Source organism: Paramisgurnus dabryanus, chromosome 8, assembly GCF_030506205.2.
Source record: "Paramisgurnus dabryanus chromosome 8, PD_genome_1.1, whole genome shotgun sequence".
In the NCBI taxonomy this organism is placed as follows: Eukaryota; Metazoa; Chordata; class Actinopteri; order Cypriniformes; family Cobitidae; genus Paramisgurnus; species Paramisgurnus dabryanus.
The window spans coordinates 8,896,776-8,921,753 of NC_133344.1; the positions used below are offsets into that span (position 1 = coordinate 8,896,776).

General features: G+C 36.0%; 1 protein-coding gene and 2 long non-coding RNA genes across 7 annotated transcripts in view; 2 read left to right on the forward strand and 1 right to left on the reverse strand.

Moving 5' to 3' along the window:
- The window catches only part of LOC135771790 (uncharacterized), a 407,895-nt gene that overhangs the window by 341,733 nt on the left and 41,184 nt on the right, over positions 1-24,978 (forward strand). For 3 of the 4 annotated variants that reach the window (XM_065282140.1, XM_065282141.1, XM_065282142.1), the window contains one exon: positions 23,457-23,630. In XM_065282140.1, coding sequence (XP_065138212.1) covers positions 23,457-23,630 — 174 coding nt within the window. Of the gene's footprint in view, positions 1-1,662; positions 2,484-23,456; positions 23,631-24,978 lie in introns of those variants that run through there. The other variant, XM_065282143.2, reaches the window with a different exon arrangement.
- Positions 3,870-8,067, forward strand: LOC135771857 (uncharacterized). 2 transcript variants are annotated; one of them, XR_010543088.2, is made up of 6 exons: positions 3,870-5,642; positions 6,328-6,473; positions 6,841-6,938; positions 7,079-7,164; positions 7,245-7,367; positions 7,505-8,067. It is a non-coding gene; the product is annotated as an uncharacterized lncRNA (long non-coding RNA). The 2 variants fall into 2 exon arrangements; XR_010543087.2 differs by lacking the exon at positions 3,870-5,642 and having other exon boundaries at positions 5,649-6,473.
- Positions 16,370-18,566, reverse strand: LOC141282493 (uncharacterized). The gene is made up of 2 exons (XR_012337186.1): positions 17,110-18,566; positions 16,370-16,669 (listed from the first exon to the last, which is right to left on the reverse strand). It is a non-coding gene; the product is annotated as an uncharacterized lncRNA (long non-coding RNA).

The window sequence follows — 24,978 nt, forward strand, 5'->3', positions numbered from 1 at the left end:
AACTTCAAGGCCCTGGGAAGTTTTTGAAAATATAGATACAGCTCATTGAAAGTGCTTATTATTGCAACAAGAATATTTAGTGCTTAAAATCCATATTATTCCCTGTGTAGTGTAGTGTAGTGTAGTGTAGTGTATTGTAGTGTAGGATAATATCATACAAATTCTAGACCTTTTAAGCACACATGCTAAACTGTTCGCTTTAAATGCTTAGATCTTCTGTATGCAAATGTTGATTCATAACAAAATGCTTTTTTGCATAGTTGTGTTTGACACATGAAAACGTCTCGGGTTACGTATGTAACTGTTGTTCCCTGAGAAGGGAACGAGACACTGCGTCTCCCTTGCCATACTTCCTGCGTCCCTGTAACACCGTCTTTGGCAATATTTCAGATAGCAATATATTTCCTAGCTCCCGCGTCACCCTGTCTTTGTCATTAAGCCTCACCATTGGTTGAATTTGATATACACATTCAGACGCACTTACCCCTGGAGGCGTCCCCAAAGTGTCACCTCAGTGACGCAGCGCAAGTTCCCTCGAAAGGGAACTGTAACAATGTATCTTAAAAGGTAACACGATGTAACCTTGCTATCACAAGTTGAAATGTGTCCCTACATTTAGTCCTTGAATTTGAGGGTATTGGACCTGGAAAGTCCTTTTAAAGATCCTTGAATTTGAAGTCAACTAAGATGTGGGAACCCTGCTCATATTTGACGCACTTTGTATTAAGAGGCATCTAAACACATCTAAATCCCTGTTTATTCGCATATATCTCTGCACAGTAAGTTTATTTAACCCTTAAACAGGCAATGTGCACCACGGGATACGCTCTCTTCAGTGTCTTGTTTGGGGCATAAAAAAGATTTTTCAATCAAATCCTTATATCACTTATCAAACCTTGGTCTGTCTTGAATATGTGGGTAACATTATTTGCTTCAAGTTTTTTTTTTATCAATTGGTCAGCCTGACCTAAATCCAACATGGCCACCGGTTTTGCAGGACAGTCAGATTTTGTGGTAAGTAAATAAATATTATTCTTACTTTTCTTCTTTAAAAAAAATATTAATACTGCTAATATTAATTGTGAACATTGTCTTGAGGTGCTAAAGAAGAAAATTTGGTTATATGTTGTTTATTTTGTTATTTAGCGCATTTTGAAATATACGTATCCCCTGAGATACATTGCCTGATTAGGGTATAAAAAAGGGATTAACCACAATATTGGCTATCTTTGTATTTTGAGTTGAAAAATGTAATAAATGATCAAATTTGCAGGTTAAACTGATATTCGTATATTTAGGTGACTGCATCTTAGCATTTTAACTGGATATTTTCTTTCACGGCTTCACAACAGCTAATTTTATGGTATAAGGAATAATAGGGAATATGAGTTATAGAGCTGATACCAATGAATTCTTCAGATTTTGAGAAAAGTGATGAAGATGAATTTTTTTGTGACAGTGCAGTGGTGTATTAGAACCAAGAAATTTTGGTAATTTTCCTCATACCAGGCATGCATTGCAGCCAATAAGAGGCCTCTGCATGAAACACATATAGACACATATAGTTTACATTGAGGGGTAGGTCAGGTATTATGCAAAATTAATCAATTCTTAAATAATTTACCAAACTATTATTATCTAAAAAATATATATTTTTTGCAGATGGAGCAGAAAAAGCACCAACGAAGCCAATGAAGACATTCAAAAACTGCTCATTCTTAGTTAGGCCTACTTACATTTAGTTGTGTTATTTACATGCATTGTTACTAATAAACCTGTTGTTTACACTTTTTAAAATGGATGAAAAAATATGTATGGCATGTTTAAGAGCAAGAGAGGAAGTCAGAATCACATAATTTTTGCTGCAAATAAAAAATAAATTTTGATGACTTAATCCTTTTTTTATACCTTAATAGGGCAATGTATCCTGGGAGATACAACTCATAAAATCCTGAATATATCAAATATTTTAAAAATTCCAATGAATATCTTTTACATAAGTCCAGATGATACAAAAAATGTCATGAAATGATTTTTTGCTCAACGTTTTCCACTCTTGCCTGTTTAAGGGTTAACGCAGGATCACACATGGGAAAGCATTTATTTTGTGTTGCTTTCACAAACAAACACGTAACAATAATGGTGTCGTCTTACTGCCTAAAGGCTCATTATGCAGCTCATTATGCAAGTGTATTGTTCTTCAGCTGTCAATCACAGATTATTCAAGAGCTTCCAGCCTCCTTGCATATTGCCTTCCTAACCAAAAAGTGACTTTGAAATTGTAAATCAATATATTGTTTTATGTGAATGAGTAAGCAGAATGATTTTCACATCATTTTAAAGAGAAAACTCTAGACTACTAGATCCTGTTTTGAAAAGTCTTGTTAAAACATGTTTAGTATGGGTTTTGTGGACTTATATCAGTCACTTAAAAATTTAGCTTTTTCAAAAAACACACATAAACATTTTTTCTCTCAAAAATACAAACTTGTACATACATGTTAATCATATAATATAGTAGCCCAGTTCGTGCTTATTGCAGTGTTATGAGACTTTTGCCATTATTAAGTTTAAAGCAAGTGAAAAAAGCACAAATGTCAGGGCATGTCAAAACTTCTTCAGGGCCCTAAAAACCCCTTAGACCCCAGAGGGTTAATCAGTAAATATGCATGAAGTGACCAGGTGTAAACGGGCACCTATACATCATTAAAAAAAGGCAAGTAAACACTTAGTGAGCTAGATATGCAACACAGTATGGAGCCTATAGTCATTATCTCAAAAGAAAAATAAAGAAAAAAAACAAGGAACTCCCAGACACTATCAATACTTGCAAATGAGTATCAATTTTATAAGTTTAGGTCTCACCAAAAGACCAAGTGCAGAAACTGAAGTTACGACCAAAACAGTCAACGCTTAGGACAGGAAGACGCTAAAAACTCATTTTTGAGGACAACTTAGCCTACTACTGCAAAGAAAAAAGCAAGCAGGCGTTTGTATTTTGAAATGGGCTAAAATAATATTTGGATATTAAACGGGTAGTTCGCCCAAAATAGAAAATTCTGTTATTTATTACTCTCCATCATGTTGTTCCAAACCCGTAAGACTTTCACTCAGCTTCGGAAAACAAATGAAGAATGTTTTGATAAAATTGAGAGATTTCTTTCCGTCCATTGAGAGCCTACACAACTACAACTTTGATGCTTCGAAAAAAGTTAATAAAAAGGATCATAATTCCTCCATTAAGGGAATCGACACAAACCGCGGCCAGTAGCCTATTTCATTTGTCAACACAATCATGTTCATGGTGGCAGTACCCACCATTGAGGCTCCTGAGGTTCGACCTCGGTAATTCTGACGCTCGTCTCATTTGACTCAACGCGCAGCTCAGCTCAACCCCTTTGTCTTCTTGCGGTGCCACACAAACTGATCAGCATGTGATGTATGGGCTGAAATATGTGCCACCAGAAACTGAATTTCAATCATTTATATTTGAATTTGAAACGCTAAACTTGAATAATTGCATTGAAAAACTGAATTTGAATTGTATCATTTGAAATTAAATGTATGAAATTTATTGAAACTGAAGTCTAATAAAATGTTATCCTCACTGAAAATTAAACTCTCTATATATCTTCACATTCACTTCTCATAATTCAGATTCAGTCCTCCAAATTCAATTTCAAGTTACTGAGACAGACATCCGGGTAGTTGGAGAAAGAAGGAAGAGCAATCGAGCACAGATTGATAGATAGCGTTCAAATGATACAATTCAAATTCAAACAGTTTTTCAATGCAATTATTCAAGTTTAGCGATTCTAATTCAAATATAAATGATTAAAATTCAGTTTCTGGTGGCACATATTTCAGCACATAGTGATGTCTTATCACCGTCTTAGCAAGACCGATTCAACAGTAAATGACTCGCTTTTAAATCAACCTCGCATTAATGTGATGTCACAGGCCAACAGGTCTGTGCTTAAGTAAGATAAAATCAAAATGATTCTGAGATGACCAATCAAACCAAACCAGGTAGACAGAGGTGCAACTCAAAGCAGTACATGTGCGCGATACCTCAGTTAGTAGAAATGCAAGAAAGATGCAAGTAATCAAAATCGGACTATTATACAGCAGTTTAATGATGAGAAATATGAAAATGCAGTGATTTTTAAGATGACAAAACATTACTGCAGATGGGTGTCCAAATTGAATGTGCTATTTTCACTCCCTCCAGTAATTTACTTCTCGTTATTCAGTGTGTTTATTAACAAAATTCACCACCACCCTTTAATTCTTGAAGAGACCTTTTTACTGTATAATGATTAGATTCACTGTGTTGGACCGGACTGCTGCCTTGAACTTGAAAACGCGACGCATCATGTGTGTGAGTAGACCGTTGTCTACATTAAAAGCTTTTTAAATTTGCATTGTTTTAAATGTATATAGTGTATAATTTTTCTTCACTGTTCATCTACCGGTAGCGCGCGTGTACAGACTTGAAATAAGCCTGTGTTTGTATTTTGGCTTAAACGGACAAATTTACATAACATTTGTAAATGTAGTGTCTTAGTGCGTATCATAGTAAGCTACTGATTATGTCTTAAAGGGGACAGCGAATGAAAAAAAAACGTTTTTACCTTGTCTTTGTTGAATAATGGTAGTCTACCGGCATTCACAAACATACAAAAAGTGCTAAACATGCTGAACATCTCAGTCTCATAGTAATTCCTCTTTTAGAAATGTTAGCCAGAAAACGGCCCAATCTGAAAAACTGATGCTTATGACATCGCAGGCATCTCACTGCACCTCCACTTTAAAATAATTTGCTTCATTTTTTAAGTGGCAGCAAAGTCAGCCAATCAGTAATGAGATTGCAAGTTAAGCCAGTAGGGGGAGCCAAATAGGTGCAAAACCACTTGTTTAAAATCCCCCACCCTAATAGAGATATCTGAGAGAGGTTTTTAGGAAGTTTCGAAGGCATTACAGACCCAAACAAAAATTTTTGTCTACATGTCACATCACAGAACAAGGATAAATACCCTGTTCAATCATTCTATGTCACCTTTAACCGAATGTAAAATTTTTATTGCATTTGGTCTTAAAGCCTATAATAAACACCCCTAAAGTAGCCTTGGCTAACCCATTTATAAAATAAAATTGTATTTCAGTATATTAAGTGTATAATGAGTGTGTGTACATTGTGAATTAATTTAATAAACTAATTCATGGTAGCCTTCTGTTAATTCACTAAAATGATGCTATATTCAGTTAGCCTATGTTTACTTTACGGACAAAGCCCAGTGTGCCCAGGATGGTAAAAATAATTATTACAATGTATTCCTAATGACCAACACAAGTCTTCTGCATACTGACATGTTATAAAATCTGTACACAGCAAAATCACCAGTGTTAAATTTTCAGGGATGGTGTTAAATACACAGTGTTGATGCTGTTTTAACACTATCTGGTAATAAAATAACACTGCCATTGCTAGGCCAGTGTTATATTCACGACAGTGTCAGTGCAAAACAAGGGTGTTATCAGATTTCACTCTGAGCGGTGTAAATTAAGCCACGCCTCCACTAAACATATCCTGTCAGGGATTTTACCGCCATTTTCTTTCAGAGGAGAACTGAAGAGATCAGGTAAATCAGTCTCATAATATTCACATGGTTTAGCTAAATTAAACTGTTATTTCTCTGTCTGACTCTACGCAGCCATATGCCAAAAAACCTAAATAAGATATTTTTCCCATTTTATTTCCCCTTTGTTCGTTATTTGGTTCAGTTTAATCAGAGCTACCTTGTGTTACGTTGTTCCCTTGTTAGTTTAGTATAAAGTTAAACTGCTAGCTAAAAGTTTAAAACCAAGAAGGATAATTTTAACAGGAGATATGAATGATAAAACGCGACATGCACTACAAATTGAAGGTATGAAATTAAGTTAAATGAAAGCTCGTTTATTCACCATATGATGCTCGTTATAAGGTAATCATATATAGGCTAGATACCGTGAGTTAACGAGGTCGTTTACTAGCACGTGAGTGCACGGATATCGGTTAATTATTCAAATTACTGAAAAACACGGAGAAAACCGCAACCGCATCGTCATGTGTTTTTCTAAGATGTATGCAAACAGGGGAAATATCGCCAAACCAACAATTAATTTGACCAAAACCTCACAATATATCATCATTTGTATGCACAGATTGGATGCATTGTGTGTTGTAAGCTATTCGTGGCGCTAGATGTCAGACAGATGCAAATGGCAAATACATACGGAAGTGTAAAACGTGTATGGCGAACATTTGTTTTTTTTCTGTCATTATAGATGCTAGTTTGGTGAAAGTTCACACTGAGTGCTTCAAATCATTCAGAAGAGATGCTGTTTTTAGGGCAGTTTATTAAAGAAGACCTGACATGGATGACTTCCAATGAGAAACGACTGCTAATACTTATATAAATTCATTACAGAAGGTAAGTTTATTTATACATATAAATCATTTTATTTGACATAACTGAACAGTTAACCAATCTTTTTAGTATATGTAGTTTTGTACATATTATTATTATTATTATTATTATTATTATTATTATTATTATTATTATTATTATTATTATTATTATTAATCTGGAAAGAAACTCACATGACCTGCTGCCAACTTTAATAAAAATATATTATCTTCTCATACATCGTTTTGCTATTGATGTCATATTAAATAGCAATCAAATTGATAACTATTTTGAAAATGTATAAATGAAGATTCATATTGTCTTGAGTGCTGTTTTTAATATAAAAAGAATGTTGAGTTTTCAGAGTCTTTATTGTCATTTTTTGTGATAGGACCCTACCAGACTATATTTGAATACGGCATACCCATGAATTCTGGAACTGTTATTCCTTAACCCAGTTTGGAGGATAAGAGCTTACCAACTAGTTATGTGAGTACACACAGTACATTAGTACTGTACACTGTCTCTAACATGATTTATTATACTGAGATGATTTTGATTCAAATAACGGTTAAAACTGCACCCTTTTTGGTATTTTCTTGACTCTTTTTGTCTTTGAAAATCTGCAGAAATATGCTGAGGTGATGTATTGCAAAATAGCCAACATACAACAATATGGATGACCCTCTGTCTGGTCAACAGGAGTTTAAATATGGTAAGTGTACATGGGTTTGCTACTTTTACGGTTTTAAAGTTTAACTGTATACTCATGGTGTTTAAATTCTGTTTTGCTAGGACGGGACAGTTATGTGGCAGCTCTTCCCTGGCTCATTCACCTCTTGCCTTTCATTTGTGAAAGGAAAAAAGAAGAAAGAAGAAAGAGGGTCAATGTGCAACTGAAGCTACTGATTGTGCTGTGTAAGTTTTTTGGTATTTTGTTCTAGTTATTTATTCAGCAGTTAGTTTGCTTGCATTGTTCACCCCATGTAAATGCATACAAGTTCATAAATACACATCAAATACATTCATCAAATACACTATTTTAAAACACTTAGGTGATGAGCATCAATCCATGCTTTGAGGGGGATGAATCAGCACAGCCCTGCCTGCACTGCGTTGGGAACAGAAGTTGCATCCAGAATTTTTGCATCATTCTGGACCAAGAAGCCATTCCCTTCATGATGAAGACCACTGATGCAGCCTTCCGCTACATCATGAGTAAAACAACTACAGAACTAAATACCAGGTTGGAACGTATTTAAGAAAAATGAAACGTCTTTTGAATTGAAATGTCTGTTTTGTTATGGAAAAATCTTTAGTATTGTGAAGGATAAGCATTTCTGCCTGCCAGTAAGGTAATGCAGTGTATTTTAATGTTCAAGTTTTGAGTAGGGTGGCTAATTTTTTTTAAACTCTCATTTGATATATTAAAGACCTTATAATAAGTGGTTTTCATGTCACTGCGCTGTGGTATAAGATAACTTTCATTATTCCATACTGTATTCGGTTTCTAATTGTAGCTGAGGTATTTAAATAAGCAGTGTTAAATGCAAAGTGTTGTGTGTATCAATGTAAATATTAAATGTGATGTACTTTAATAAAAAGAGGTTTTGCAATATTTCTTGTCATTTGTCTTTTATAGAAACAACCCATTAGCAACAAAAGTGGCTATTAATCAGTATTTTAACACTTAACATTGTTGAATTCACATTACACCGGTGTTGACTTTAAATTAGGAGTGTTAATTTTTAACACTGTATTTCTGTGCCAACACCAGTGTAGTGTGGAAACAACAATGAATAGTGTTGAACAAAGTGTAAAATTTAACAATATTGAGTGTTAAATTAACATATAATGAGTGTTGTTAAATTAACACTACACTTTTGACTAAATTAACACAGTGTAGTGTGGACACATATACACACTTTTCCAGTGTTAAATTTGACACCCTGGGTGTTATTTTAACACCAGTGATTTTGCTGTGTATGTATTTAATTCTTTGGTTTTTTGGTGTATTAAAATTCATATATGTAGAGCAGAGAAATAAGAGATTTTTTTCCAGGGGTGCATGCCCTAGAAAAATACATATGTGACCAGTCACGGAAAGTAGGGACACAAGTCGGCAGCGCAAGTTTCGAGATAATGAGCAACAAAGTGTTTATTTTCAAAATTTGTGATTTTCGTTTTATTGCAGAATCTGTTAGTTGAGATCACGAAGAAGCCTCTCCATGTTTGAGAGAGCAGTTTTTGTATATTTAAAAGCATACATTTTGCGGTTGAAATAGGCTTGTTTTTTCGGAGATTCTAGCGTGCAGCGGGGGGCGTCATTGTCTGTGTGTATTTTCCGTGTGGACGAATGGCCGAACTGTGTAAAAAAAGTCACTGTTTTAAAATACCCGTGTCCGTGTGGACAAGGCCATAGATTATATTTAATTATACAATAGCCTCTTTCACACAGTAATTTTGGTAAATTACAGTATGGGGTGCCAAAAGACAATCTCCCACAAATTTATGGAAATGTATAATGTTTTTCCAGAGAGTTAGTGATGAACAAGTGTTTTGGTGGCATGTAAAATGAGTACTAGATACAAACTTCAAATGTTCATTTGTTTCAGAGATGTGTGTGTTGCTTGTGTAAAAAATATAAAAATATAATTAATCAAACTCAAATATTTTTTGAATGATCGAGCCAAAACCAAAAAGCCTTAGGTTGGACCTTCTAGACAAGAAGTTGGTGTGCCATTTTTATATATATATATATATATATATATATATATATATATATATATATAAATGTACACTATTTAAGACTATTTTAGGTATTTGAATGAAAAAGTACGGGTAGTGTTAAAAAAAAAAAATCCGTAGAAATTGCAGCTGGGTTGCCGGTAATTTACCGTAGATTTAAAATTATGTTTTTTACTGGCAACATTTTGTTCAAAGTTAAATGAACATTAAACATTTACAAGTCTTTGTCTTCACAGAGTAAAACTAAAAAAACAGCATCAAGCAAAACATTCTGGAAACAAAATCTGAAGCAAAAAACAGAAAAAGGTTGATGATGATTTCTGGTTCCCAGAATGCTTTGCATGAGGCTGTTATTGTATAGTTTTATTCTGTAAAGATAAAGACTTGTTAATATTTAAAATTTATTTAACTTTGAACAAATTCTTGCCAGTAAATTACATAAATGTAAATCTACGGTAAATTACCGGCAACCCAGCTGCAATACCATTGTAATTTCTACGGAATTTTTTTACTGCTGTTCAAAAAGGGACATGCATATGACATGCAACAAAAGCGCTCTCTTACGTGCGTGATCAGTTCCAACACGATCACAAGAGAATGTGTATCAATAGTACATGTTTGTGTAATCTCGTAGAATACATACGCCAAATTAAGTTTTGCCGTACACTCCAGTATGTAACAAAGGAGACAGAATCATGTGGCAGTTTGTCATGTCCACCAAGACAAGTTGGCCATTCCAGACAAGGAGTTGGTGTGCCAAGAATTTGTTGTTGGTTTTGAGAGACACAAGCAGATATTTGAAGCTTTCATTTGAACTGTGTAATTATAATAACTGTTTTGTGCCTTGGAATTTAGATACACCACTTATTCAATGTTTACAGTTGTTCAAGAGCTGATGTGTTTCCCTTTTAAAGAAATTAAAATGCAAGGCGGAATGTAAAAATCGCAAAATAAATGTTCTCTTTCATACTTGTACAGTATATGTTGAATTTGTAATCAGTTAAAGCATGTCCAGTTTGATTTTAATCAAACAATTTATTGATTATAAATGCAGACAGACATTCAGACACCTCTTTATGTCTAGGGAAACAAGGGAGGTTATTTAACAATAAAAAAAGCTAATTTAATGTAAAAAAAAAATGACTGGCAGACACATCAATCTCCTGATCCAGAATGAAACAAACACCACAACTAAGATTAATTGAGAATAAAGTCGTGCTTTATTAACATAAAAATATTGAAAGTATAAAGGAAGCAAATATTCAGCAAACATAATAAACAAAAAACCCTCTAACTCTTAAAAGAACTACATACTGTAAGCTGTATCAAAAGTAAAAATAATCAAACAAATGACACATGCTTATCTGTCTCCCTATCTAATATAAACAGGAATGAAAGGGGGTAGAAATTAAATGGCTCCCTCTCCTTACAGCCTCCATACTAAAATAAACACAATAAATGAACAACTCAAAAGATCCAACAGAAATAAAAGTGTGGTCAACCAGTGAGTCAATTAGCTCAGATGGACACTGTATCAAATGATGCAACACCAAAACCTCACATGGTTTTACAAAACTATTCAAGTTAAAGGTCTGAATCAGGCGAGCAGAAATGTAGCTGTAAGCACTGCGTCTTGAGACTTTTCATCCTTTATACCACTCTCCGAAACACAGAGCGCACTCATGTTAATCCACTTCACCTGGGACGCAATTGCTCCCTATGAAAGAGAGAGAGAAAGAGAAGAAAAGAAAATGATTACAAATTAATGATTATAAATACAATGATTATGCAATGTCCACTTTGTCCCAAACTTCACATAATTGCTAAGAGTCCTGCCCTGAACACATTTGCATGCCAATACACTGAAAGGTAAGTGGTCAATTAATTTATTTAAGCTACATAAAAACAAAAGTTTTTTGTTTTGTTTTTGCTTTCTAATTTTTTTTGTATTTGTTGTTGTTTTTTGTTTAAATATAACTTGAAATAAATTGATTGCAACCACTTACCTTAAAGTAAATTGAATGAATCATTTATTTCAGTGTAGTGACTTAGAAGAACAAGAAGTGACATGTTTTACACTGATTATTCAATGTCAGATCTGCCCTACCTTTTACATGATCAATAAGAGTCCTGGACTGAACACATCTACGTGCCAATATTTACATATAGCCTCTCTCACTCACTCACACAGACAGACAGACAGACACACACACACACACACACACACTCTCACCCACTCACTCACATTCAATCATTCACTAACTCTCTCTCTCTCTCTCTCTCTCTCTCTCTCTCTCTCTCTCTCTCTCTCTCTCTCTCTCGTGCTATCTTACACAATACTACCTCGCTGTCATTTGTAATTAGCAACCGGAACTGTGGCACATTATACTACACTCTAAAAATGGTTGGGTTAAAAACAACCCAATTGGCAACCCAGCACTGGGTAAATATTGGACAGAACACATGCTGGGTTCAAGTAACCCAGCACGTTGGGTAACACATTTTAACCCAGCAGGTTGGGTTGTTGAGAAAACCCAACATGTAGTCATTTTAACCATTTATGGGATTAATATTCTGGGTTTTGGGTTATTCTTGCTGGGTTTTTTTTTTATCATGTGCTTTATTGTAAATCAAGACCATTGTTAACAGCAAATAAATGTTTATTTGACTGATAAATAACTACAAACTCTTACATTTTTACAGTTGTAAGTTGCAAAATCATTTAAAGGACTGCTTACTGACCCAAGTATAAATATATTTATAAAATATCATAAATTATGCACATTGAAGTAACAGTAGCTACGTTTACATGGACACATTTTGCCTCCATCAGATTAAAATCCTTCTGATTAATAAATCCTATCATAGCGTTTACATGAACACTTCATAATGTGATCGGATTGATGTGCGTGTTTATATGACACAAGATTTACATCAGATTTGATCATTTGACATGCGCACATTGCACAAATAGTTTCACGCTGTTTCAAGATTTGCTTTGTGCCTCAGCTGATTATAAAGCAGCAGCAAAAACACCCATTCACGTGTGCCCAAAAAGCGTATTTTACTTCACGCAGTGCTGCAGAGACCGTTCGCGAGAGCGAGTCCAAACACACGCCTTTGTGGATCAGAGAATAAATCATGGACTGACCGGACAACGCTGTCTTGTATCACTTTATGGGGAATTGGAAGGATAATAGGAACAAGATTAACAAGACAATCACTTCTTGTGACTTCCTTCAACAAACAAACTCAAATATTTGCGTCACATGTCATTACGGCAATTCTACGTCATTGCACGTGTGAATATGCTCAACACTCCCGTCCTGCAGGTGGCGGAAATGCGCCTTTCAGTGGGTTTACCAACCGCCATTAAAAAAAGAAAAGATGGCACATGCGCAGAGCGTCCCAGGTTCAGTTATCCATCCGATCAAGTGTATACATGTCCTTTTGAGCGGATTACAAAAGGTATAAACCACCCCTAACAAGCGGATTAGATTTTTAATCAGATTGGCACTTTTTAGTCCGATTGAGGTGTTTACATGGAGCATTTTTATTCAGATTGATCATTTAAAGGTAGGGTAACAGATTTGATCCTGAAACATTTTTAGTTATGCTGGTTAAAAGTCTCCTCACATCCTGATAGCTATCACTGTGTTAAGTTGTTTAAATGTATTTGTAAAAATTTATGTCATCTGTGAAAGGCGTAGGACCAAAAAATGTTCAACAAATCATAGATTTCGGTCCGAACGGACGTTTCCTTTTATGTCCCTCATACGTAAGCGTAATTTGAATTCCCACCGCGCAGCGAGTCCACGCAGATACCTTATGTCATCGGCGCGTTCACATGCGCTCTGTCTGTAAACAGCGAGAATAGCAAACTTTTCTGCTGAATTGACAACCTACACAGGAGCAACAAAACTAAATGCATCTTTTATAACAACAACAGCAAAAACTGCCTGGATCAGCAAGAGCAAAAACCGAAATTAACATCGGTAACTTTACTGCTTTACAGATGCAAACAGCTACAGGAGGCAAAGGGTCTGAAAGGGTCGTTGCACTGTTTATTTTGGTAAGGTAGGTACGCGATATGTTTGTATTGAGATGGATTCAGATATTCTACTTTGATGAAACGTTGTGTTGCTTATGAAATTTGTGTTCGTTTTTCGGATTAGCATAACGATATAGTTACTACGTCTACACAATCGAACGTGTGCTTAAACTAATTCTGATGTAAACCAGTTGTTTATGTTGGTTATTTTGGAAGTGTTATTCACTTTGTACTGCAAAGTTTTCTCACTGGTGAATGAGACATGAGACGTGACCGTCTGATCTGTGCGTGTTCATGTGTTTGGAAAGAGGCGTGACTTTGGATGGCGATTTGACTTGAGGGTGGGATCGGGATTTCATTGCTAGGCGGCTACCGTTAGCATTTTTCAAAATGTGTTACCCTACCTTTAAACGGATTACAAAGGTCCATGTAAACGCAGCTAGTGTAACAGGTTGAATCAATTCGTTTGAATTTAAGACAGAATTTGTAATTTTACAGTATATAAAGGAAATACTGAAATGTACATAAACAAAACTACAGCAGTGTAAGAAAAGAAACAATGTAATTGTTACAGGGCTCCACACTAACTTTCACTAGGAGCACAGTGGCCCCCAACTGAAAATTTTAGGGGCGCAACCAGAACATTTTGGGGCACACACTAGAGCTGTAATCGGGCCTTAAAAGTTAGGCCCGAAATGTCCGGAGCCCGACAGAATGCAGCCCGAACCCGAACGTACATTTAGATTGACAGCTTTTTAAAAGCCCGAACCCGTTTACAGCCCGACATTATTTAAATGTGCGCACACACACAGCTTTTGTCAAGAATGAGAAATTTACACAGGTTTTAACATTATTTATTCATGACTAATAATCTACACGCCACTTGGAAGTTGAAACAAAGAAATAAAATAAGTCATCTGTAACATTGTAACATCTCATTCTAAATAGGCTTATGCAATACACTATAAATATGCCAATAAAATTATTATTTCTTAACGAATTAAATTAAGATAATACATTCTGAATTAAGATGGGTATTTGGCAATAACGAAATTAAGAGGCAGGCTCCGCGGGATTTGCGTCGGCACTTCTCTCCATTACTGCCAACATTAGTCTATCCTCTGTCTAAATTATGTAAGACTCGATTCATATTTAGTTATACATTGAAAAACCTACTCACCAAGATTAGGCTACATGTTTTTGATGAGGAAAATCATTAAATCCTATCCACTGTAAATGAATTCAGCACGATCCTGCGCTACTGATTTGAACTTGACCGCTCATTTACCTCACAAAGCCGGAGCGGAAGCCCGAGCCCGTGTAAAATGTTAGAAATGAAGCCCGAACCCGCCCGAGCCCGTCGGGTCCCGACGGGTCCCGTCGGGTTCGGGCAAAGATCTTCAGCTCTAGCACACACTGTAAATCAACATGCTTACCAAATATTCACATTTCTACTAATTTCCACTGTATTAATAATAAATACTTTAATGATAGATCCAGAAAGTACAATGTGCTGTTTTTAAATTCAGTGTCACATCACAAAAAAGGTCAAATTTACTGGTAGCACATGTGCGACTGGATGTAAAATTCAGTGGCACACTTTCAAATTTTGGTTGCAAAATGCCACCATTTGGTGGCAGTCTGGAGCCCTGTGTTAAATAAAAAGTAAAGTCATTCATAGATGTGTAAAGTTTTTTTACAGAACAAATGTTTTAAGTTTCACAGAATGGAATGTATTTGACTAAAAATACTTCATTTATTAAAGTTACTCGTCGCGAACAAAGATGTACAAAGGAATCGAACAGGAGAGGATTCATCCATTTGAAAAATGACAGACTACAGGAATTCCCATAGAAGCACATTGCCTGGGGTATTTATTTTCAAGCACTTAAAATGCCTTTAAACCAGAGACTGTAAAAAATATGCAAGTAGTGTCCGTGACGTCACCCATTGGTTTGTGAAGAGCATTTTTGATGCTTAAAGTAGGCGGTGCGTGCCGTCGCCATCTTGGCCGAATTGCAGTTTAAGTCACTTCCGTATTCAGAGAGACTGATTGAGAAAAAAGATTGAGAGATCTGCCTCATGTTTCCCATGGCCAGGACGAAAGGAAAGGGTTTCAAGGATTCTGTCCAGAGAAGAACTTCCACCACATTTGTTGCAATCTACAAAAGAGGAAAAAACTTTTAGTGGTCTGAACTGAATGATCAAATTTAAGTATTCAGAAAACCATGTGGGCCAAGTGAATTATACATTTTATAAAAATTATAAGGCTTTCTTTTGCATCCCTGGCCGCATTACCACCACGTGTGAGATTTTTTTTTTCCAAAAATGCAATGGCCTGTTGTCAGTTTGCAACAACAAAGGCTGCAAACCACACAGACTGACAAATAGGATGATCTGACTATAAAGAATAAAGTGCTGCAGTACTAAAATGTAGCAGATAATTAAGACATTCCCCATACATTTTAAATAGGAGTTATTAAATGTTATACTTACTGGCTGAAGTTGTATGAAGGCCTTGCTAGCCTCATCAATGGATGGACGTAAAAACTCTGCACACTCTAAAAAAAGAATGGGAAAACAACATCACATCTGATCTCTGCTAAAAACATAATATCTCTGATACAGTATCAGCCACAGATCAGAGGGTTGGTCAATATAAATTTGAAATCACAGGAGACAAACCAAAAATATTATGAAATTAATATAAAATAGTAACTAAATACGACTCAATAACACATCTAATTTCATATAACACATATACATGTTTGTTAACCTGTTAGCCAGCACTTCTATTTTTGAGCATTTTCTGAAAAACGACAACTCCAAACTAAAACGTCTGCAGCTCTTAAACCCTATGGTCTACATTTATAATTCTGGTCTTGTTTGAAACTAGACACTTGACATATTGTTGCCTAATAGTCATAACAACTCAGAGTAGTAAAGAAACAGAGTAAAACAAGGTAAAATATACATTAAATGACTTCCGTTTTTCTTTAAATAACATTCACTTAGCAAAAAAGGTATGAAATGGTCATCTGAGACACCTGGGGACACCATATAGGTAAACTGAATGTCTGACCATGCTGTGATTCAAATTTGAGAATGATACTCCAAAAAATGTTGTTTCTGTGAGCTTTTATTTCAAAAAAGTCCAGGCGTCCTTTCAGAAAAAGTGCACTTGGAAACTCCAAATATACACATGATAACAAAATGACATGATTATCAAAAGAAAATGAGTCAGGACTACATATTACATGATGTATATCAATTCAGAACTTCTCTGCCCACCAAAGCACATAGAAAAAACTATTTCAGAAAAAAACATTTGCACATTATAACAAAATACTTGCTATTTTGAATGTGGTCGCTCATGAATGCACTCCAGATTCCAGTCCTCCTCTGGATGTCAGCTGAAGACCTGTTACATCAATCACAACACAACACAACACAGACACACACAAAGCAAGAGAGGATTTTAGTTTGAGTCAAAAGTTAGAGACATACAACTATTTGTATGAGAAACTATGATGTAATATACATGAACATAATACATACACACATACACACATTACATGAATATATTTATAATTACAAATGTCTTATGTTTGCCAAATAACCTATATTTCTCAGCTGGTAATACTCATATTTTCCACCACATATCTTGTTTTTAGTTTGTATATTCTGTGCATTTGATTCATATAGCTATAAAAATGATTCATTTATATAACATGTCATAGAAAATGAAACCATGTAAAACTCGTATTTTAGTCATCTCCACTGTTACTTTATAATCAAAACAGCTAAAAAGAAACTAGAAATGTAACGTAAAACAACTAATGAACAAAAGAATCCACTTACTTTATCCAAGCGAGCGCAGCTGAGCTCATAGTCCGGTCCATCTCTCGTCGACGACGCGGTTTCGTTTATATCCAGTCTTGTATCTTTGCTCCGCGATCATGCTCTTTATCAACTTCTCCAAAACACTCTCAACACAAACAAGTCCTCTGCAGTCGACAATCCACAATGGAGATGTTATATCTAACCTTTGAGAGGTTTCTCAGCGGCTCCGGAGAGCCTAGCCGGCTGCTATGCTACCCAAACAAACAAACGCGCAGGGAGGGGGCGTGGGCATTCCTCTCCATGCGCTTCTGTAGATTTGCGCAGAAGTACACTTTACTGACGTAAGTTGAATCCTTGTAATCGTTTCATGATTGGTTACTACCCCTGCCCATCAAAACTTTGCTGGCTAAGCATTGGCTGGCTTTGTTTTGGCGTAATCCAGTCAAAAGCCTATGGTTAGCTGAAGGACATCTGTCTGGGCAAATCGGTGTTCCCGATTCATTTTGAGTTGTCAAACCTTATCTGATTGAACAAAACAGAAAAATAGGGCGGGATATTTATCGGAAGAGTCTAACGAAGCAGGAAGAGATGGATTTTCACTGATAAAACTCGATATTTTATAGAAAATAAACATGATCGATCATACTTAGCGGACGCGCGGATGTAAATAAAGGAGGGTATTGCTGGATTTATCACTATTTTTCGTTGTTTTGGATTAAAACGTGGGATGCTTTTTGAAGAGTGGACCCTTACGTTGCAATGTACGTTGAAGTTTTTGGGAATTGTCAGAGATGATCAGAACCATATGGCAAGACATGTGAGTACCCACACCCATTTTTATATGCATTCCGTCTGCATTTCATGTAACCCTTTCCACACCAGTGTATTGATTGCAAAAATAAGCTCAGAACATGAATTTTGAGTGTTTAAACTTTCAAATAATGCAAAGTTTATGATTGTTGATCGAATATTTGATGTTAAATAAAGTACAAAAACACGTAAAACGCCCCCTAGGGACCGCCGCCGGGCCGGTGCGTGTTAAGAAGTTTTAACCGATAGTCACTTCCACGCAGCCTCCGTCTTGGTGACAAATACGTTTATATTTTCAAGTTCATGTCCAAACACTTAAATTATTGTTTCATTTTAAAAGAGAGGACCAAGCAATATACATATAAGACACCGGTTCTTGGAAACGCTGTTTTGTTTTCATTTATCGACGCGTTACCCGCCGTACCGACTGTGAAGTGAATGTGCTGCTTGTCCCTGCCTCTCAGTGACAGAGTAGACGCCGGCTCCGTGATCCTCCGCCGCCGGTAAAGTCAACATGTGCTCGCGCCTCGCGGTCTGTCTTTACATATCGAATGACAAGAAAGCAACTCGTTTGTCGTTAAATTTAATTTAACAGCGTCGCTATCGCTTGTTAAGCTGGGAAATGGAAAACTATGCGCGTGTGTGACACAAAAAGCCGAAGTGGGGTTGCGGAGGTCGACTCGGTACCGGTTTTGACTCGCTTTGTTAAAGGCTTACAGAAATTGTCATGAGTTAACGTAATCAACCGTTTGATTGGGATTTTGTAACATCGATTTTATTAATTTTATTAATATGCCATATCAAACATCTTAGAACGATTATTCGAGTCAATTTGTGTAAATGGCGATCTGAAGTAACAGTCGTCATTCCACCAAATTACACCCGTCGTCTTAGTCTGTATAAATTAACACGTTGCTGTCTCGCAAAATGTTATAATCTTGTTTATATGAATGAAATGTTCACAAAAGCATATAAACTTACCTTGAAACAACTGCTTCCAGTGACTCTGTCCTTTCACGACGACCGTTGCTGAGCCAAGCACATTCAAACATCAAGGGCGCGGAGCACACGAGCCTCTTCAAAAAACCCAACATAATAACCCAGCAGTTTTAACCCAACACCTAGAAAACTGAAACTACCCAAAAAGTGTTTAAAATGTAAAAAAATAACCCAGCAAAACAACCCAACAGACTCAACCCAGCATTTTGGGTTGAAAATTAACCCAGCCATTTTTAGAGTGTACACTTTTAAATGGTTCACCTATGTTTACATGCTTAAATGCCTATTTACTACTGTTCCCTTTAATTCTTATGCTACAGCGTGGTGGTGTCATGTGTGCGAGGGCCCTTCCATCACTGCTTGCAGTTTTAATATAAACTAAGAAACTGATACACAACAGAGCTGTAAACTTTGTGGCTCATGTTACCATATAACTTTATGTCCAAAAAGTGTGAATATGTTTTTCCACTTCATAGTTTTGTACTGATGAGAGGGATGCAGACCTGTAAGAGAGTTTTAAACAGCTGTTAGCATAAATTGTCCACAGAAATACCACATAAGCTAGTTACATACATAACTGATGGGTAAATATCACTGATAGCACTACATTCAGATAAACTGTCATTTACATAAACTAAATTCAGAACATCTCAGATAAACATCTGCAGTGATTAGTTTTATAAAAAGCTGTTTTCAGATGCCCATCGCCTGATCGTCTAACTTCTGTTGTTTTAATGCGTTTCTGTAAGCACGTATGAACTTTAAAAACACATCTCATATAGAGACAGAGCGCCATAACCTGAAAACCACGCCCACCGGGGGGGAAAACAATCCAACCGTCTCCATTGACTTTGTATTGCGAGAGGCTGCCTCCTTGTCATTTCTGGCTTATAACAAAAAACAGAATAATGCCTAAAAACTGCTGTGTGACAGTTTGTACAGCTAACAAGCCAAAGATCCCAGAAATAAGTTTTTATAAGCTATCGAGCCGTAAAACCCAGCTTTTAAGGAGAAAAAGCCCCTAGTGGACACAGTTCTACTAATATGAGTACTATGAAAAGTTGCCTGTTTCCATTTTTGTGTCTTTAAACACTCGTTTTTGGGGTCGACAGCTTATAAAAACTTATTTACAGATTAAAATTAAAAACAGAATAATACATAAAAGCTGCTGTGTGACAAGGTGTACAGCTAAAAAGCCAAAAAACCCAGAAATAAGTTTTTTTTAAGCTGTCGACCTCATAAAACGAGCGTTTAAAGAAACAAAAGTGGAAACAGGCAACTTTTCATAGTACTTCTATTAGTAGAACTGCGTCCACTAGGGGGACTTTATTCTCCTTAAAAGCTGGGTTTTACGGCTCGACAGCTTATAAAAACTTATTTCTGGGTTCTTTGGCTTGTTAGCTGTACATATTGTCACACAGCAGCTTTTAGGCATTATTCTGTTTTTTGTTATAAGCCAGAAATGACAAGGAGGCAGCCTCTCGCAATACAAAGTCAATGGAGACGGTTGGATTGTTTCCCCCCCCGGTGGGCGTGGTTTTCAAATTTACATATCGGCGCTCTGTCTCTATGGCGTCCATGTGTGCGAGCTCGCGTCTCTGCGTAAACAACTCATAAAAAAATCGCGTGTAAAGCACATTGTTTGGAATTGCGTTGCATTTAAACAGTATATGGAATCATATTACAGCACACATTTAAAAGACCGTTTTTGGACCCCAAGGGTTAATATTTTTTGATAATTGTACTGAAAACAAAAGAAAAAATACTTCGTTTGAAAGGTCCAACATTAAACGAAGCTTTTTTTATCATATAACTGTGGTATGTAACGTTACGTGTATGTCAAAGCAACCTCACAAGCACAATAGAAATATACAAAGTTATTGATAAGGATTCATCAGCTGCGGTTTAGATTCTGATGCACGTTTACTGTGTTGTTTACGGTAATTTAGTCACGTCGAGTTTAAAGTTTTGTTTCTACTTTACTATACGTATTGTCATTTATGTGTATCATCTTTAGCACCCAGAATCTTTTGTGGCTCAAACATATATGTGTTCGGCTGCTAATTTCACACATTAATGTTTTTAAAACATTTCCCCACATGTAATGACAGGGAATTAAGCTGTCCAATCATAGCATTGCGTGTTTACGTCCTGGTCTTCAATGCGGCCCGCCCCTTCAAATGAAGCTTTTCTCCAGAGAGCCAATAATCCATGTTACAAAATAGCCTATTACTTATTGCTTTTGATGTTTTTGAATGTAAAAACCACGCGAACATCACAAGCAGACACCAGACAACAGTATAAAACAATAAAATGGACAAATTCACCGCCCATATTTAGCAATTTCTGTAAATCATTTTTTTCTATACAATGCACAGATATGACACACCTCATAAATTTACTTCAAAAGTACTACTTCAGGTGATTTCATAGCTTTGTAAACATGAAGAACAGAATGAATAGTAAAAAAATGCTCAGTACAATGCTGTGATCAGTACACCTAATTATTTTATTACTTTAATGTAACATGAGTAGTTTTCATATCTTATGATAACTTGATGCTTTCTCATGCTTCGCTCTTCATCGCTAAAGCAGTGGCACCCAACCAAGTGTATCTCGCAGCTCCCTCTGCTGGTGAAAATAATCATTACATGATTGCTGGGTCTGGTAAATGTTGATCAATCTTTTTCAGTGTATTTGCCAGTTGTTTTGGACCTACTGTAAAACTGAGACATTTCTGGGGACAGCTCCAGTCGAGGACAGAACACCAAAAAATGGGACTGTCCCCGAAAAATGGGTATGTCTGGTGATCTTAGCTTACTGGTAAATTGGGAGTACTGATTTACCAGAAAGGTTGTGTTCACACATGACCTGTTAACTGCAATTTACCAGTAAATTACCAGTAAATACTGTATGTGTGAAAGGGACTAATGTCTGCAGCATGGACACACGCAGAGAGCAGAAAGAGAGAGAAATTGAATTTGAACTCGACAAATCTCTGGACCTGATATTTTTCTGTTTTATATTTTTTTTTAAATACAGATTTATACTAAAGTAACAGGTCTGATTTGAAAATGTAAGAAGTGAAAATGTACACATATTTTTGTAAAAAAGTAAGGAGAAAAAGTTAGAACCTAAGTACAGTAACAAAGTATTTTTTTTTTGTTATTTCCCATTTCTGTAGATGACAAATGAGAGCTTTCCCTCTTTGCCATTTCTAGCCATTTTGACACTCGAGGCGAAATCCCTATTGCCACCCCCCAAACATGATCTACTTTTACATACAAAAAACACAAATCGTGTAAAAATTATGTAATCATAACAGTCAAATCTTAAATGCACTAAATCCAACAAAACAATTAAAAATGTACCAATTTTTTCATTGTCTATTATAGTTTTATAAGGGAAAAATAATTTTGTGCTTACAAAACACTGTGAAAAGATCATTGTCAGTAATTATAATAATTACAAAATAATGATATAGATGGCCATAACCAGGCTGAAGAGGTGTTAAGTGTTCTGAAAATTCTTACAAATGGGGCAGTATGACACACATAACATAATAGAAACAATAAACTTAAGAATGCTTAGATGATGTGAGTAAACAAATGTTAGCATTTCTGAAAAAAATTGCTTTAAAGGTATCATCTTCAGATTTGAAACAGAAACACGGTCAGACCTGTGCATTAATGCTGCAATTTGTTTTTCATAAAGATAAGGAATGTATTTTATTAGACATTTATTTTTAGCCTTTCATAACTAGTTATTTTTTATTATTACAAATATAATTCTTTAAAATAAACTTCCAAGTGTCTGCTTTCAAATGAAACTAAACTTATGCTTTTAGTGCAAAGGCTTTATGAACTCTACCAAATTTTAGTTTGGGCGTGATATTTTTTTTGGGGGGGGGTTCAAAAGTGGGGGGACTGGTTAGGATCTTCATTTACCCTATTTAGTAACTACAGTATTTTTCACAGGATGTCCTTCGAAAAAGAGTAGGGGTGTGCCCAGGCATTTTGGCCAAATTTACCTGTTGGCCTACTAATCATCCCCTCATACTAATTAGCTATATCACTCTGTCTCCTCTTCACTAATAAGCTGGTGTGTGGTGGGCGTTCTGGCGCAATATGGCTGCCGTCGCATCATCCAGGTGGATGCTGCACATTGGTGGTGGTTGAGGAGAATACCCCTTTCATATGTAAAGCGCTTTGAGTGCTGCAGAAAAGCGCTATATAAATGTAATGAATTATTATTATTAATATTAGGTATGTAGAGTCTGAACCGTGAAGACATTTAAAACTAATACATGATTATCTTCAAATCAATAGAGAAGCTCACAGACAGACAGTAAAAGAGATCTGAGTGTTAGAGTTTATAATGTGATTTATTATTTCACTCAGAATCAGCTTTACTGCTGCACAATTACTATTGATATCTTATGATTTATAATAAACTGAAAAACAATAAATAATGAAAAAAATAACAACAAAAAAACTATGTTGATGTGATGTGTGTGTTGTGATCTGATATGAAGTGTGTGTCTCTGTTTTCTACAGCTTGTGGAATTGTAATATCACAGCTGAAGGTTGTGATGCTCTGACTTCAGCTCTGAAATCAAACCCATCACACATAAAATATTTGGATCTGTCTCATAATCATTTTGGAGATTCAGGAGTGAAGCTGATCTCTGATGTACTGAAGAATCCTGACTGTAAACTGGAGACACTGAAGTAAGATAATCTGATGTTATGTGATGATATAATGTAATTAAATCTATTTAAGTGTTTATTGTCTACTGTTGTGAATTGTGGTGATTGATCTTTACATGATCTGATCCTCAATAAGATTATACTGCAGATCTGATAATGATGAAAAAACAAGAAACTTTCTATGACTATTAACATCTACGTCAGTTTAAATTAAACACACTGGAATTCTAGACTGGTCCAACCAGACTCTCGTACATTCATTTCATTTGTACAGAGAGTCTGGCCACGCTCCATTGCAAAGCGTTACTTCCGTTAAGGAGGGTCCATTGTTGAAGTTTAAAACTATTGGATCTGCCCAGAGTCACTCAGGATCTGCCAAAGCCAATCGCTAACATGTGGTCGTGACGTATATCATGCACCGAAACCGGCCGGAAACAACAAGTCAGAATAATCAGACAAACAAAACTTAGCAAACCTGGTTCTTGCTCCGGCTTTAACTTCTGTATATTCGTCAGTTTTGCAACAACGGACCGAATAGCTTTTCTCACGTCTTTCTCTGCTGCTATTACTGAACTACAACTCAAACTGATGCACAACCTCAACGTCATCGTTCTTAGCCACCCCCATCTGTTCGCTGATTGGTCCTGCAGATTTTTGCAGGAGAAAACGAAACTCTACAGAGCAGTCCCAGACGTACTGCTGAAGCGAAATGAAAATTAAGTGGAAGCACGTAGGAGGGCGGAGCCAGGCTACTGGAATTCTCCACTTTCATAGAAAAATCCAGATAATTTTCTTAGCCCATGTCATTCAAGCTGTTTAATTTTTTCTTGACTGAACAATGAAAAACATACGTTTTTTGAGGAAATGTTCCAGGATTTTTCTCAATTTAATAGACTTTATTGGACTCCAATAGTTGACAGTTTCAATGCAATTTAAATGCAAATTGACTTGCACTTGCCATGTGACATGCAGGGCTTAAAGTTTTCCGGCACCGTGCCGGATCTCCGGCTTGCAGCATTGGCTGCGAATAAAAAAAAGATAAAAAATATATATATGAACCCTAATAAGACCCTTGGGATCAATTCTACCCCCAAGCCACTTTTCTTTAGTTTAAAAACATGGTTCCCTTTATCTCAGTGGAATAAGATTTTGTGACTTTTCCAGATTATCTGTCAAGATTCATATAAAAAAAAACTGGGCTTGATTCGGTCGTTCTAAAGAGGCGTAAAACATCACTTAATTACTCCCTTTTGGGGTAAAAATGACCCCAATTGAAATGAATGGGAAATGCAAAAAATCACTTATCTTTTTATTTGTCAAAAAAATCAATGCATCCAGAATAAATCTGAAAATTTCAACACAGAAAGGT